At 39.9% G+C, this 16,461-nt stretch overlaps 1 protein-coding gene across 1 annotated transcript in view; it reads right to left on the bottom strand.

The window, feature by feature from the left end:
- Positions 1–7,512: 7,512 nt before the first annotated feature.
- The window catches only part of LOC122555252 (suppressor of tumorigenicity 14 protein homolog), a 69,351-nt gene continuing 60,402 nt past the window's right edge, over positions 7,513–16,461 (bottom strand). The window contains exons 11-12 of the mRNA XM_043701046.1: positions 13,806–13,924; positions 7,513–8,815 (exon numbers count right to left, since the gene is read on the bottom strand). Coding sequence (XP_043556981.1) covers positions 8,799–8,815; positions 13,806–13,924 — 136 coding nt within the window. The 3' untranslated portion in view covers positions 7,513–8,798. The remainder of the gene's footprint in view (positions 8,816–13,805; positions 13,925–16,461) is intronic.

The raw sequence follows: 16,461 nt of genomic DNA, 5'->3' as shown, positions 1-16,461 counted from the left end.
GGCGGGAATTGAACCCGGGTCTCTGGCGCTGTGAGGCAGCAGTGCTAACCACTGTGCCACCACTGTGCCACCGTGCCACCCACGAAAGGCAAGGCAAGGACTGATTCGGGATAGTCAACATGGCTTTGTGCATGGGAAATCATGTCTCACAAACTTGATTGAGTTTTTTGAAGAAGTAACAAAGAAGATTGATGAGGGCAGAGCAGTAGATGTGATCTATGTGGACTTCAGTAAGGCGTTCGACAAGGTTCCCCATGGGAGACTGATTAGCAAGGTTAGATCTCACGGAATACAAGGAGAACTAGCCATTTGGATACAAAATTGGCTCAGAGGGTGGTGGTGGAGGGTTGTTTTTCAGACTGGAGGTCTGGGACCAGTGGAGAGCCACAAGGATCGGTGCTGGGCCCTCTACTTGTTGTCATTTACATAAATGATTTGTATGTGAGCATAAGAGGTACAGTTAGTAAATTTGCAGATGCCACCAAAATTGGAGGTGTAGTGGACAGTGAAGAGGGATACCTCAGATTCCAACAGGATCTGTACCAGATGGGCCAATGGGCTGAGAAGTGGCAGATGGAGTTTAATTCAGAGAAATACGAGGTGCTGCATTTTGGGAAAGCAAATCTTAGCAGGACTTATACACTTAATGGTACAGTCCTAAGGAGTGTTGCTGAACAAAGAGACCTTGGAGTGCAGGTTCATAGCTCCTTGAAAGTGGAGTCACAGGTAGATAGGATAGTGAAGGCGGCATTTGGTATGCTTTCCTTTATTGGTCAGAGTATTGAGTTCAGGAATTGGGAGGTCATGTTGCATCTGTACAGGACATTGGTTAGGCCACTTTTGGAATATTGCGTGCAATTCTAGTCTCCTTTCTATCCGAAAGATGTTGTGAAACTTGAAAGGGTTCAGAAAAGATTTACAAGGATGTTGCCAGGGTTGGAGGATCTGAGCTACAGGGAGAGTCTGAACAGGCTGGGTCTGTTTTTCCCTGGAGCATCGGAGGCTGAGGGGAGACCTTATAGCGGTTTACAAAATTATGAGAGGCATGGATAGGATAAATAGACAAAGCCTTTTCCCTGGGGTCGGGGTGTCCGGAACTAGAGGGCATAGGTTTAGGGTGAGAGGGGAAAAATATAAAAGAGACCTAAGGGGCAATTTTTTCACGCAGAGGGTGGTACGTATATTGAATGAGCTGCCAGAGGATGTGGTGGAAGCTGGTACAATTGCAACATTTAAGAGGCATTTGGATGGTATATGAATAGGAAGTGTTTGGAGGGATATGGGCCGGGTGCTGGCAGGTAGGACTAGATATCTGGGTTGGGATATCTGGTCGGCATGGACAGGTTGGACCGAAGGGTCTGTTTCCATGCTGTACATATCTATGACGCTATGTGGATTCAAATCCCATGATTGTGCCTTGTGCAACTTAAATGAAAATAGTAAATTTGGAATTGAAAATTAGTCTCAGTCATGGTGACCATGAAACCAGTAAATGTCACATCTGGTTCACAAAGTTCCATTAGGTGAAGGAAATCACCTGTCCTAACATGGTCTGGTTTAAATGTGACAACAGACACAAAACTGTAATTATAATATTAAAGAACTATAGACGCTGTATAAATCAAAATAGAAATTGCTAGAAAAGCTCAGCAGGTTTGGCAGCGGCTGTGAAGAGAAATCAGACTTAATGTTTTGGCTCCAAAATATTAACTTTGACTTCTCTTCACAGATACTGCCAGACCTCATGAGCATTTCCACTGAAATGTAAATGACTCAAGTGCCCTCTGAATAGCCAGTCAGGCACTCAATTTAAGGGAAATCAGGCATAAGCATTAAATGCTGGCCTTTCCATCAACATCCACATCCCATGAAAAGAATTTTAAAAAGTGTCTAATCCATGGAATTCAATGCACTCTATTCAATATTAAGAAATTTTTTCAATGCACTGGATGCAGTGAAGACATATTCCTACCAACACCCTAGCAGCTGTTTTCTTATTGTTAATAATCAACTTTTCAACATAAAACCAAATCAAAATAATAAACTCATCAACATTACCATTATGCAGCATATAGGTATTTAAAAACTTGTCAAAAGTCAGTGTGGATTTCAACAGATACACTTAGCTCAAAACTTCATTTTAGGATTGATTCATTGATATAAGAATTAAATGGTAAAGGGGACTTTTTATACACTACAAGGTCTATGAAATCTGGGACTAAAAAGTGCCACAAAATCATGGAAAAACCATCCTCTCCACCTGAAATTTCCTAGTTCCATTTTAACTTGTTCTCAGTTACTATGGATTGTATCTTGATTCCTTTTTAAACTTTATATTTCATGATCAGGAAAAATACCGTGCAGTTTTAAATCGACAATGCTAACTAATGAAAATGCTTGCAAATGCAACAATCAGATAACAGCTATCTAGGTTAGGGTTGTGATTACTGTTCAGTTCCCATCACAAGGTTGACCCAAACCACAAAAAAGGTTACGGAAAATGCGTGCAGCCCACACCCGCAGGGGAAATGCAAAATGAAACTTGCGGAGTCCAAAGAATGGTTGCAAACTAGTCCAAAGGCAAGTTGAATGGTGTCACAAGGTCGAAAATAAAATCGAAAACAAACGCAAAAGCATACTTCTCCAAAGTAATTCACGATGAGGCGTTGGGGAGAAAAAGAAACTGATGACTTCCCAATGAAACTAAATGTGACTATTGTGGTTACAGAATACCGAGGTCGCCACTGCCTGGCAGGTAGATGATGTCTCGGTCACACCTGGAGCCTTCTGGCTGTGGCACGTGGCTCTGGGACCCCTGCAGAGCGCACGAGAGCATCGGCCTGCTGCAATGTTCCGAAAGACAGCATTTAATCTTAGTTCGACATTCCGCCCCCGCTCCGCCCAGCTCCCTCCAGATATTGAATTCGAAACAGTCACAAAGAGAATAGGATTCAGAGATATTGTTGGTATCATTGAGGATTTCCCCCTTTTTTTTCCAATCTTCATTGAGAGCTAGCCCTGTATGCACACTGTCAGGTAAACTGTTCCTAAAATTCATTTTCTCTTGGAGTTTATTAATTTTAAACCTGTGCTTTTGTAATTTCCTGACCTTGGGAAAACATGCATCGTGTTTCATATCTCCTTATACTTAAAGGTGAGTGGTAATCATGGTCCCTGGTGAAAGCAAACAGCATTGCAAGCTTCCCTCATAATTTTGGAGACACTTCAGTTTCAAAACCTCCAAATATTTATACATCCAGTTTGCCTAAAAGATTATACACAATGGACTGAATGTTACCAAAGACGTCCTGTTGCCAAGAATAAAAGCAAATCCTGAACCTTCACGTGTGGGTTGTGCGACTGAGAAGTAATTTTACCATTGGCACCCAATTAAGAAGCCAGACTATTGGCCAATTTAGCATAGCAGCCTGCCTTTCCAAGCTGCTAGCCAAATCAGAAGGCTGACGGTCTGGCATCCTCCTTAGCATCAATCATGTAATTTACCACTGTGCTACATGACCCTAAAAGTGGCTATGATCTACTTCTGAGCCAGAAGGTCCAGGTTTAAGTCCTACATGCTTCCAAGGCAAAGGGAGAAGCAGAGTATCGGTCCATTTTGAGATTCCATTGAACATCTTTCTTACCCATCTTTCAATGTACTGGCCACAGGTAGGCCCCAGCAATCAGAGAGGTGAATGTTCCAGTGACACTGTTGGAGCCAAAGTAATTGACACTGCCCCTTAGGGGTGCCTCCAAAAGGTAGAAAAAGAAAGGTCACCAGGCAGGAAATCTTCTAGGATGTAAAAATAATCTCACCTGGGAGGTGGTTAAGAGGTATTTCTTCATTCAAATACAATCCCAGTGCTATGGGAAAATGGCTGTTAATTTGGCCAATTAATTCAAACGATTGCCTGCTAACCTGTAGTCCATAGACAGTTGAGCCACTGCCATTTACTATCCCAGGATAGTGAGAAGATATCTGTTTCTGTCCCAATGTCTTATGCCACCATTTGACAAGTTCACTTGCCTGTCAGCCTATTGCCACAGGACTGGTAAAACGTGGCATGAATAAACCAAATACTACTACTGAAACACAAGGTCGGCCAGCCTCTTCTTAAGGAAAAAGCCCAACTGACACAATTTCCCATTTAAAGAGCCCAGGTAACTCTGCTTGATGACATTAAACTATTCTAAGTGCACTTATGTGAAATATTTAATAATAGCCTCTAATATCTTCTCTTATGGCTGGTATATTGGTTTACAGAGCAGAGTGATACTCTGGGTTCAATTCCGATCACCGGTTCGAGGTTTCCATGAAGAACTCTCTTTCTCAACCTCTTTCCTTGGTTAAGATCTGGTGGCTCTCAGGTTAGATGACTGGTCTGCAATGCAGAATAATTCCTAATGCCAGGGGTTCAATTCCTGCATTGGTTGAGGTTACCATGAAGGGCTCTACTTCTCAAATTCTCCCCTTGCCTCAGGCAAGTTGATCTGCAGGTTAAACCACAACCAGTTGTCACTCTCCAAAAATGCTTAAGGTGACTTTACCTGAGTTTTCTTCAATTACATTTGCTATTTTCCAGTCAAAAGAGATTTCCTCCAAATTTAGGAAAATTAGAACCAATGCATCAACTATCTCACTAGCCATATATATATATACTATATGTAAACGAATATCAATGCATTCCTAAAACAGGGATACACTGATCAAGTATTAGTGATCGTCTTTATTTAAGAGAGGCACTTAATGTAATCCTTTGGAAACTCCTCATTGTATGTATCCTTGCTGATTCTATTCCATCATTATTCAAATTGTAACAAGTTCTCAACTGTAAGGTTACCTGTTTTTTGTCAGACACAACGTAAGTATCAACAAAAGCATTCTTACAGGGCAGATGCAGAGGAAAATGAGTTGAAAGGTGGAACAAGTGACGAGAGTTATGAGGAAGTGGTTGAAATTAGTCTTGTCTGTCATTGAAATAAGTCTTGTCTGTCATTGAAATAACAGACAGAATTTTACCTGGTAGATACATTTGCAGTGGATGAGGTTGGCTGCTGGTTGGGAACATGAATGTTGGTGAACATGGATTTTCTATGGCTTTTTAAAGCTTAGCTGCAGCATTAACCTGGGTTTTCTAACAATTGGTGGATATCACCATGTCTAGAGTCTTCGAGCCACAAAATTTAATAAGACCCTGTCAAGGACATCACAGATCTTTGCTACAAACTGTCAAGGCAGGAGCAACAACTTTAATGATGCAGCCTCAATACAGCAAAGCTGTACTTTAATTCTTCTAGGCATCTCTGAAAGTCTTACTGTAAGGACCTCAGGAACCTAAAGACATTTCCAAAAGGCATTCGACAAGGTGCCACACCAAAGGCTGCTGAATAAGATAAAGATACAAAGTGTGCATGGATATGGGATTGGTTAATTAATAGGAGGCAAAGAGTGATTGCTTTTCTGGTTGGCAATCAGCAACCCAGTGGTGTGCCTCAGGGATCAGTGTTGGGACCGCAATTATTTACAATTTACACAGGTGATTTGGAGTTGGGGACTACGTGTAGTATGTCAAAATTTGCGGATAACACTAAGATGAGTGGCAGAGCAAAGTGTGCAGGGGACTGTGAAACTTTGCAGAGGAACATAGATAGTTTAAATGAGTGGGCAGATGGAGTACAATATTAATAAATGTGAAGTCATTCATTTTGGTAGGAATAACAGTAAAAAGGACTACTACATGAATGGTAAAACAAATTGCAGCATGCTGCTGTGCAGAGGGACCTGAGTGTTCTTGTGCATGAATCACAGAAGGTTGGTCTGCAGGTACAACATGTAATTAAAAAGGCAAATGGAATTTTGTCCTTCATTGCTCAAGGGGTTGTGTTTAAAAACAGGGAGGTTATGTTGCAGCAGTATAGGCTGCTGCATGCAGTTTTGGTCTCCTTAATTGAGAAAGAATATACTGGCACTAGAGGGGGTGCAAAGGAAGTTCACTAGGTTGATTCCGGAGTTGAGGAAGTTGCCTTAGAAGAGGCTGAGCAGACTTGAATTACATTAATTGGAATTTAGAAGAATAAGAGGGAATCTTATAGAAATATATAAAATTATGAAGGGAAGAGATAAGATAGAAGTAGAGAGGGTATTTCCACTGGCAGGTGAAACTAAGACAAGAGGGCATAGCCCCAAAATTAGGAGGAGCAGATTTAGGACTGAATTGAAGAGGAACATCTTCACCCAGAGGGTTGTGAATCTGTGGAGTTCCCTGCCCAGAGAAGTAGTTGAGGCTTCCTTAGTAAATGCTTTCAAATCTAAGAAAGATAATTTTTTGAACTGTAAATGGTCATAGTGAGAGGGTGGGTTAGTGGAACTGAGGCCACAAAAAGATGAGCCATGATCTTATTGAATGGCAGAGCAGGCTTAAAGGGCCAGATGGCCTACTCTTGCTCCTAGTTCTTATATTCTTATGTAAAAGTTGATGTTCTTCCCGGCCCATGGAAGGAAGAGGCTGGCTTCTGAAATTAAGCAGGTACAGAGGAAATGGCATGCCATATCCAAGTGCTCATCTATTCATTACTTCACTAACATTCACCTGTACAGCTATTCTGCTCCACACACAGCATTCTGCTCCACCCAACCCCCTTTTCCATGACACACCTTCCATTCTCTCTCTTCAAAGTCAATTTCTTCACATTCAAAGCTTTTTACTTTCAGTACTTGAAAGGAGAGAAGGTTTCAGAACACTAGGGAAAGACAGGGAGGAAATGGGGGTGCCCTTCCAATAATCACCTCCCTGATAAAAGCAGAAAGTGACAGTGTGCTGATTTTTAGTGTGTGTGTGTAGTTCATGGCCAATGGAAGTGGGAAGGGATGGTGATGTCCAAATTATTTTGTCACAGAATTAGGTATCTCACAACCATATGGCATACAACAATCATGCATGCTATTTATTTCATTTATTGTAATCACCTGTAACCTGTAATGATGACTTTGAACTGTTTCCGATGTCAGTTTTAGTTCATATCTTTCAAGCACAACAGGTCCTTCTAGCATAGTACAGGTGATGTGGCAGGAACAAGGTGAAGAAACCTCTGAGATGGTTGTGCATTCTGAGGAAGCACCATCAGGTGAATCGTGTACTACCTCCAGGGGGAGGCCCTCAAGTAGACAGTTGAATTGTCACATCACAAATGAGCAGGAGTTGATACTGGTGTTAGGGACACAGACAGGACCCTCTAGGCTCTGCTCACCTGGATGTAGATGCTGACTTAGGTTATCAGCACAAGAAGAGTATTCTGAAAACAAGTATGCTGCCTTGGCTTTGGTAAAGGTGTCTATGCTGTTAGTTAAACCAGTTACACAAATATCAAAACAGAATTTTAATGAAAAAATACTGATCTCAATACAGAACATTCTATAAATATATATAATTGATGAAAATATTACAAGGATGATTGTTGGGTTTTTAAAAAAATCACAAAAAAACTCACAAAAGATAAATTGAACATCAATAAAAATTACAAAATACATACTATTGAAAATAGTTATTAGATTTTTGTTTGAAATATAAACATTTCTTAAATTAAGAAAGCAATATTTTTCTCTTGTAACAAAACAAGGCATCTTGAACAAGAATCAATTACAAAAGGATGGAACCTTGCAATGCTGATAGCCAGCCTACAATATGCTGCAAAGCAATTGTGCCTCCATCAGCTTTTGAATTTTTAACTCATTTACATCAACACTGGATGCCAAGAGTATTCAGAGATGGCTCTCATGTCCAATATTATCTTGGACATAAATGGAAGAAAATGTCACACGATTTACCTTCCAAGGGAGAGTCATCTTGGACTCTGCCTCTCCACAGATGGTGCCAGATCTACTTCATTTTGCTAGCAATTTCTGATTTTATATCATGTTATAAACACTTAGTTGTCTATATTATGCATCTTGCCCTGACATGCTAGAACTTCTCAATCATTGAAATGGAATAAGATATTTGCAGTTCTGAAATGCCATGCTTCTAACAGTAATGCATCTAAAATATAGGCTCAATGGCCCAGAAAGTTTATGGTCTTAATTCTTACTACTGTACCAGCGATCCCATGGAATATTACTTAGATGGAAGTGCACTATGCCATATTTCCACATTTCAACAGTGACTTTATTCAAAGCATTTTGGGGAATACCAAGGTTATCAAACAGATGTTGGAATGATAGTCTTTTTGTGATAATATGTAATGCAATTTCATTAAGAAGCTGCAATGATCACTCCGTGAAAAACAGTTGATTCAAGGGAAGTCCACAATGCCTCAGAATTGGGAAAGTGGTTTGAGATTCTGAGGGGTCAGAAATTAGTAGGAACCTAAAGAATACAGATGCAGCTGAATACTGATGTTAGAATCTTTAACATTTCATTAATTGTATTGTGTTTTAAAACATATTGGATCAGGAATGGTGTTGCTTATTTAATATCCAAAACTATGATTTGACTTATTGATCCTCCTCAAAACTCTTTTCTTCATTGGTAAACAGGTATTTGATAGCTTAACAAAAAAAACCACCTTGTGTCCCATGAAAGCTTCCTCAGTGCATTTTTGCAGCATGATTTGTAGAAACCTTTTCTGTTGTACCAGTCGATATGGAAACAGATTCCCTTAGAGTTTGTAGTGTTTAAACATCGTTCTCGCAAGCACTGATGCTTTGAATCTTGCTTGTAGAACTGTGGTGGACTTTTCATATGGTAAAGTTTGAATGTATGGATAGAATCTTTCTCGTTCATTTGTTTCATGAATGTGACTTAGATAATTACACGTGCTGTCAGAAAAATAAACAAATAAATTTTATGACATGAATTTGACAGCATCGTTCTTCCCTCGTATTTAATAAATCTGTACAAAAGAAAATTTAATCTGTATTCTAGTAGCTTATGAATGTATATTTAGATTATAGTGAAAGAGAATGAAATGAACTTGAATACAAATATTGTTGCTAATCAATGTTCCAGTGGCTTAGGACACTCAATTTCATAGAACAGGAGGAGGTCTGTCAACCTCTTGCGCTGGTTTCACCATTCATGGTGATCTGTGGCTCAGCTCAAATACCTGCACTTGGCCCATATCTCTTAATATTTTGTTTAGCAAAAATGTATTTATCTCAGATGCAAAATTAATAACTGATCTGGTATCCACTACTGTTTATGGAAGAGAAATCCAAATATCTACTATTCTTTGTATGGGGAGTTTTTCCAGACATCTCTCCTGAACACTCTAGCACTAATTCTCAGACTATGATCCCTAGTTCTAAATTTCCCAACCAGTGGAAACAGCTCTTCTTTATCTATCTTTTCTCTTCCTGTTAATATCTTGAAGACTTCTATTAGATCACCCCTTAACCTTCATTCTAGAGGAAACAAACTTAATTGATATTATCTCTCCTCATAACGTACTCCCTGAAGTCTAGATACATTTTCGTAAATCTATATTGTACTCCCTCTAAGGCCAATGTATCCTTCCTAAGGTGTGGTGCCCAGATCTACTGTCAGTATTCCAAATAAAGTCAGTAAGGAAGAGTTGATGTCTCAAAATATTTTGTATGCAAAGTAGGTGGCTGTGATCAGCAATTGGTGCACAGCTATTTCTTAAAAATGGCAAATGGTATAATTGGTTCATAAATCGGATTGTGGTGCTTGGTTTAGAGGAGAATATTGTCCAGGATATTAAGGAAAATTCCTGATTATTCCACAGATAATATTTGTGATATTTTGTATCAGTTCTTAACAAGCCAACCAGCCTCAATTTAACAGTCCATTCAAGATATGGACCCACTCTCCACCAATCTAATATCCATTTGGCTGAGTAGGGTAAGTAACATCTACTGGATATGCGGGGAGAAATCAACAAAGTCAACCAAACATAATTTGTTCCATTTGGCTCTGAAATTCCTAGTACAATATTGCCTGGAAGACAATGGAATCCCTGAAGTGTAGGTATTCTGATGAAGGGTCCTGCCCAAAACATCGTCTCTTCTCCTCCTTGGGGGATGCTCTCTGACCTGCTGTGCTTTTTCCAGTGCCACATTTTATCAACTCTGACTCTCCAGCATCTGCAGTCCTCACCATCTCCAAGACAATGGAATGGCAACAGACTTCAAAGGAACTCAAACACAGCTGTGGTCTAGCATTACAGTTTCCAGTATCTTTATTTGAGACTGACCCTCTCTCAAACTAGAAGGAGGATACAGAGCCCCACTCCCCCACCTTATTCTTCTAGTTCTGCAAATGCTTTCACTTCAGGTAATTGTCTACTTCTCTTTTGAAATCATCCTCTACCACCTTCCCAGCGGTACATTCCATACTTTAAACACTTGGTGCATAGAAATGTGATGTTGCTCATGCTACCATTTCTTCTTCTAATCCTATGTCCTATGTGCTCAATAATTCTGTGAATGGTGACAGTTTCACTCTATCTACTCTCTCAAGATCTCTCATGATTTTGAACATCTGTATCTTCTCCCAGTCAGCACTGTCCCAGCTTCTCTGTTCCTTCCATGTAAGTGAAGTTCCTCAATCCTTAATTCATTCTCATGGATCTCTTCAATGCTCTCTGTAATGCTTTTATGGCTTTCCTAAACTGTGGTGCTCAGCATTAGACTCCATTTAAGTCAGAATCAGTATCGGTCATAACTTTCTTACTTTAGTGCTCTAAGCCTTACCTATAAAACTCAGGATCCTATATGTTTTATTAACTGCTTTCTCAATTTGTCCTATCATCTTCAATGACTTGTGTACAATGAACTCATCCCATTTGCTCCTGCACCCATTTTAAAATTATACTTGTTAAGTTTATGCTGCCATTCTCTATTCTTCCTTCCAAAATGGGTAACTTTACATTTCTCTACGTTAAGTTTATTCTGTCACTTGTCTGTTCATTCTACCAGCATACTTGTGTCTTCTTGAAGGTCATCACTATGTTGCTCATAGTTCACAATATTTCCAAATTTTCTGTCATTTACAAATTTTGAAATGGTGCTGTGAGCATCTAAATCTTGGTCACTAACCTATAAAAGTAGTGAGCCTAACATTGGCTCCTAGGGAATCCCATTCTAAAATTTCCCCAGTCTTTAAAATAACCCGATAACCTCTTCTCAATATTTCCTCTCAACTCAGCCAATTGCATACCTATCATGCCAGTGTCGCTTTTTATTCTAGATGATGTAATGATAGCCAGTAGTATCCCCATTCCATGAATGAATAAAAACAAACTTTGCTGATAAGCCCATTATGTGGCATTTTATCAGACACCTTTTGGAAGATCAACTACATTATCCAAATCATGTAGTTTTAGGTGATTTGTTCTACTATCCCCTCAAAAAACTCAAATTAGTCAAACACTCGTTACCAATTGGTTTACAGTGTTATGGGATGGAAAGAGTAAAAGGCTTTGAAGCATTTGACAAGGTTTTCCATAAGAGACTGATTAACAAGGTTAGATCTCACGGAGTACAGGGGGAACTAGCCACTTGGATACAGAGCTGAAAATGTGTTGCTGGAACAGCGCAGCAGGTCAGGCAGCATCCAGGGAACAGGAGAATCGACGTTTCGGGCATAAGCCCTTCTTCAGGAGCTTCCTGAAGAAGGGCTTATGCCTGAAACGTCGATTCTCCTGTTCCCTGGATGCTGCCTGACCTGCTGCGCTGTTCCAGCAACACATTTTCAGCTCTAATCTCCAGCATCTGCAGACCTCACTTTCTCCACTTGGATACAGAACTGGCTGAAAAGGTAGAAGACAGAGGGTGGTGGTGGTGGAGGGTTGTTTTTCAGACTGGAAGCCTGTGACCTGTGGAGTGCCACAAGGATCAGTGCTGGGTCCTCTACATTTTGTCATTTACATAAATGATTTGGATGCGAGCATAAGAGGTACTGTTAGTAAGTTTGCAGATGACACCAAAATTGGAGGTGTAGTGGACAGCGAAGAGGGTTACCTCAGATTACAACAGGATCTGAACCAGATGGGCCAATGGGCTGAGAAATGGCAGATGGAGTTTAATTCAGATAAATGCGAAGTGCTGCATTTTGAGAAAGCAAATCTTAGCAGGACTTATACATTTAATGGTACAGTCCTATTGAGTGTTGCTGAACAAAGCGACCTTGGAGTGCAGGTTCATAGCTCCTTGAAAGTGGAGTCGCAGGTAGATAGGATAGTGAAGGCGGCATTTGGTATGCTTTCCTTTATTGGTCAGAGTATCGAGTACAGGAGTTGGGGGAGGTCATGTTGCGGCTGTACAGGACATTGGTTAGGTCACTGTTGGAATATTGTGTGCATTCCGGTCTCCTTCCTAATGGAAGGATGTTGTGAAACTTGAAAGGGTTCAGAAAAGATTTCCAAGGATGTTGCCAAGGTTGGAGGATTTGAACTATAGGGAGAGGCTGAATAGGGTGGGGCTGTTTTCCCAGGAGCGTCGGAGGCTGAGGGGTGACCTTACAGAAGTTTACAAAATTATGAGGGGCATGGATAAATCAGCAAAGTCTTTTCCCTGGGGTTGGGGAGTCCAGAACTAGAGGGCATAGGTTTAGGGTGAGAGGGGTAAGATAGAAGAGAGACCTAAGGGGCAACTTTTTCACGCAGAGGGTGGTACGTGTATGGAATGAGCCGCCAGAGGATGTGGTAGAGGCTGGTACAATTGCAACATTTAAGAGGCATTTGGATGAGTATATGAATAGGGAAGAGTTTGGAAGGATATGGGTCGGGTGCTGGCAGGTGGGACTAGATTGGGTTGGGATATCTGGTCGGCATGGATAGGTTGGACCAAAGGGTCTGTTTCCTTGCTGTACATCTCTATGACTCTGACTATAGCCATGATTATATTGAATGATGGGGCAGGCTTCTATGTTCTTATGCCCTTTCCTTGTTAAACCACACTTAACCAAATTAATTTTGTTGCTGTATGGCAACATTGCTGCATACAAGGAGAATTAGAAGGTTATGTCCAGTGCTTCTGTAATTTCTAGCCTTATTTGACCCAGTATTCTTAGATGCAACTCATCTCATCTTGGTGTCTTATCAACTTTAGGTACAGCTAGTCTGTTAATTACCAATTTTTAAACCTATCCCGTGAATGTGTTACCTCTTCTTGGCCAGTGTCATGTTCTTTAATAAACACAAATGCAGAATGCTCATTGAGTACCTCACTCATGTGCACTGCTTGAATGCATGAATTCTCTTTTAGCTCCCAATTAGTCCAGTCGTCTTTTTACATGCATGTACTATTTATATGCCTATATAAGTTATTTAGATTCCCTTTCATGTTAACTGTCAATCTATTTTCTTATCTCTCTTCACTTTCCTTGATAATTTTTCACCATTCATTTCCCTTAAACTTCGATATTCTGTGTGGTTCTCAGTTACATTATGCATCTGACATCAGATACATGCAGCTTTTTTCTGTTCCATTTTACTCTTTCATTATCTGGGAAAGTTTACTTGACCCCTTCATTGGAATGTCTATTGACAATGTGATATATTTCCATACTTTGAATATCAGTTCAACATGCCATTCTTAGGCATTTAAAAAACTGGTTGTGGAACAGACTGCTTTCCTATTCCATTCTTCACCCACAACTGTCCCATACTAAATACAAATCACCAGCATATTCTGGAGAACATTTTCTCATTTCAGGCCAGTTTTTTTAATCATTTGATCATCAATTGTAATAACATAAGTATATTCTAGATTCATGTTAAACTCTGGGATTAATAAAGGTGCCATTGATCAAACCAATGAAAAGATTCAAAACTTTAATACTTACAATTAGTGGCTATGTAGTCAGCAGCAAAATATTGTGTGTATATTTTCTTGGAATGAAAGTTTATTTGCAAACTGGAACTATTACTAAGAAGCGAAAATGGCTTATGGTCTCCACAGAATCTGCAAAACAGATCAGAAAGTAACAATCATTGACTCCATCAAGCAGTTAGGGTATGTTGTTGTGATTACCTTATTAACCTTCTTTAAAAATTTTTATTTCATGTCATTATAATGGAGAAATTCAAGTCTTTTCTTGTCATTGAAAATTTTAATATATGTATTATGAAAATGAGTTATTTTTACTTATTCCTTTTTGCAGTACAACTATAATAGTGACATGTTTGTAATGTCAATTAGTATCTAAGCTTAGGTATGGCCTCATTTATTATAATCTCTTTAAACCAAGGAACACCTTATAAATTAAGAAGTTTCTATCAGGAGCAAGGATAGAGTGTCCTTCAGCCCATTTACAGACCCATGATAAGTTTTGGCTTGTATACCAGGAGGCTGTCTAAACATTGCTGTCATAGGAATAACTGTCTGCAACATCATGAACTGCTTATTACTGTTGTACTAAAATGGTCCTGTGTTTAACACAGGGTGGAAGTTGGATACATAGCTAGAGAGCAATCACTATTTGATGTTTCCAGTAAGCTGTCCAGGCAATTTTAACCCTTGTATCTCCTTTTAATATGGTTGCCATGATGTGGAGGTGCCAGTTGGACTGGGGTGAACAAAATTAAAAATAATAACACCAAGTTATAGTCCAACAGGTGCTGAAGCTAACCTGGGCTGACACCAACAATCCCATGTCTTAGCTTCAGTGTAAAATGACATGAATTAAGCTTACAAGAATTGCAAGATCATTTACGAATCTTCTTCACTCCCCTTTCATGCCTTTTCCACATATCCAATTAATTCTGTTTATTCAGAATCCAAATCATAAGAATTCACTGCAACATCTCTCCTTGTCCTCAGCAGTCAGTCAGTCATTCTTTCTTCTCTCCACATTTGATGCACACAGCAATCTCTTCTCCCATTTTAACAATTGCAAAATCAGCAATCCTCCCAGTTCTCCTTCCTCACTTCACATTCCACACATTTTGCTTTATATTCACCACCAGCCCATCCTCATCTCAATCTCTCAGGATGCATATTATGAAAATGCTTTGTACATTTCTACTTGCCTTTAAAACATGCACTGATTTACTCTCCCCCAATCTTTCTGCTTCAAAAAAACAGTTCATGGAACCAGTGGGAGATGCAAGACCTTGTGAGGAGCATCTCATATCATACTACTTGTGCAAGAGGTAGATCAAATATAGGTGAACCTATTGATAGCTCCTGAGGGTATTCCATAGATAAAGGGTGTAATTTCTAGTAGCTCAGGGAATGTATTGGTGTGTCTTCAAGCAGCAATTATTTTCAGATGTCAATGGCTTGCTGTGTAAGCTCAGAGTAAACCAAACCTTGCAGTAAACCATGTAATGTTGAATGGAAGGAAATTCCAATATCTTGACCCAGATCTTCAACTTTTTGATACCGTAAACCTCAGAATACTAATTGAACAATTGCAATTGAATCGCTACTAATGATTTTCAAATTTTAGTTGTGATGGGAGGCCCTGTAAATATTAGCACTAACATTATTGCATGACTTGTTGCAAATTGACATCTCACAAACAAACTTATGGTTTTCACCTTTCAGCAAAAGTTTTGGTCAATTTTCACTTCACTGGCAATTTAATTATAATCAAACTTAAAATACGAACATTTCACCTGTTGCAGTCTACCTCGTAGTAAAAGGAATACCCACTTGGTTACTGTGATAAGTGGTCCATTTACTTGCAGCTCAGTTCCGCTGTTTAAAGGGGAGAATGCTTGCCAGTTGTAAGATCAGCTGAACACTAACTAGCTGTTATTACATTATCAAAATGTACTTTGTAAGGCAATTTGCTAAACTCTGAAGCTACCATGTTATAAAAGTCATTGGTGTGATTGCAACATCACAGCAATGCTGAAGTATAAATAGTCTATTAACACATTACAGAAGGAAATTTCACCATCTCTTTCTGAGAAAACAGGGTGAGAAAGATAATATCCATCTGACCAGAATATTTATACGATGTTTGTCTGAAATCTAATACATGCTGAATATAAATCATAGAATTCCTACAATGTGGAAGCAGGCCATTTGGCTGATCAAGTCCACACCAACAAGCATCTTACCCAGATGTACCCCTCCACCCAGTTCCTGTATTGCTGCATTTCCCAAAGCTTATCTCCCTAGCCTGCATATCCCTGTACACCATAGCCAATCCACCTAAGCTGCACAAAGAGTCATAGAGTCACAGAGATGTACAGCATGGAAACAGACCCTTCAGAGCTGAAAACGTGTTGCTGGAGAAGCGCAGCAGGTCAGGCAGCATCCAGGGAACAGGAGAATCGACGTTTCGGGCATAAGCCCTTCTTCAGGAATGAGGAAAGTTTGTCCAGCAGGCTAAGATAAAAGGTAGGGAGGAGGGACTTGGGGGAGGGGCGTCGGAAATGTGATAGGTACTACAAACAAACCATTATCTCCCAGACCGTCCATAACCTCATCACCTCGGGGGATCTCCCATCCACCACCTCCAACCTCATAGTCCCACAACCCCGCAC

This window comes from Chiloscyllium plagiosum, chromosome 12 (assembly GCF_004010195.1).
Source record: "Chiloscyllium plagiosum isolate BGI_BamShark_2017 chromosome 12, ASM401019v2, whole genome shotgun sequence".
NCBI lineage: Eukaryota > Metazoa > Chordata > Chondrichthyes > Orectolobiformes > Hemiscylliidae > Chiloscyllium > Chiloscyllium plagiosum.
Note: the sequence above shows the minus strand (reverse complement) of the source record. Positions and strands in the feature narration are given on the sequence as shown.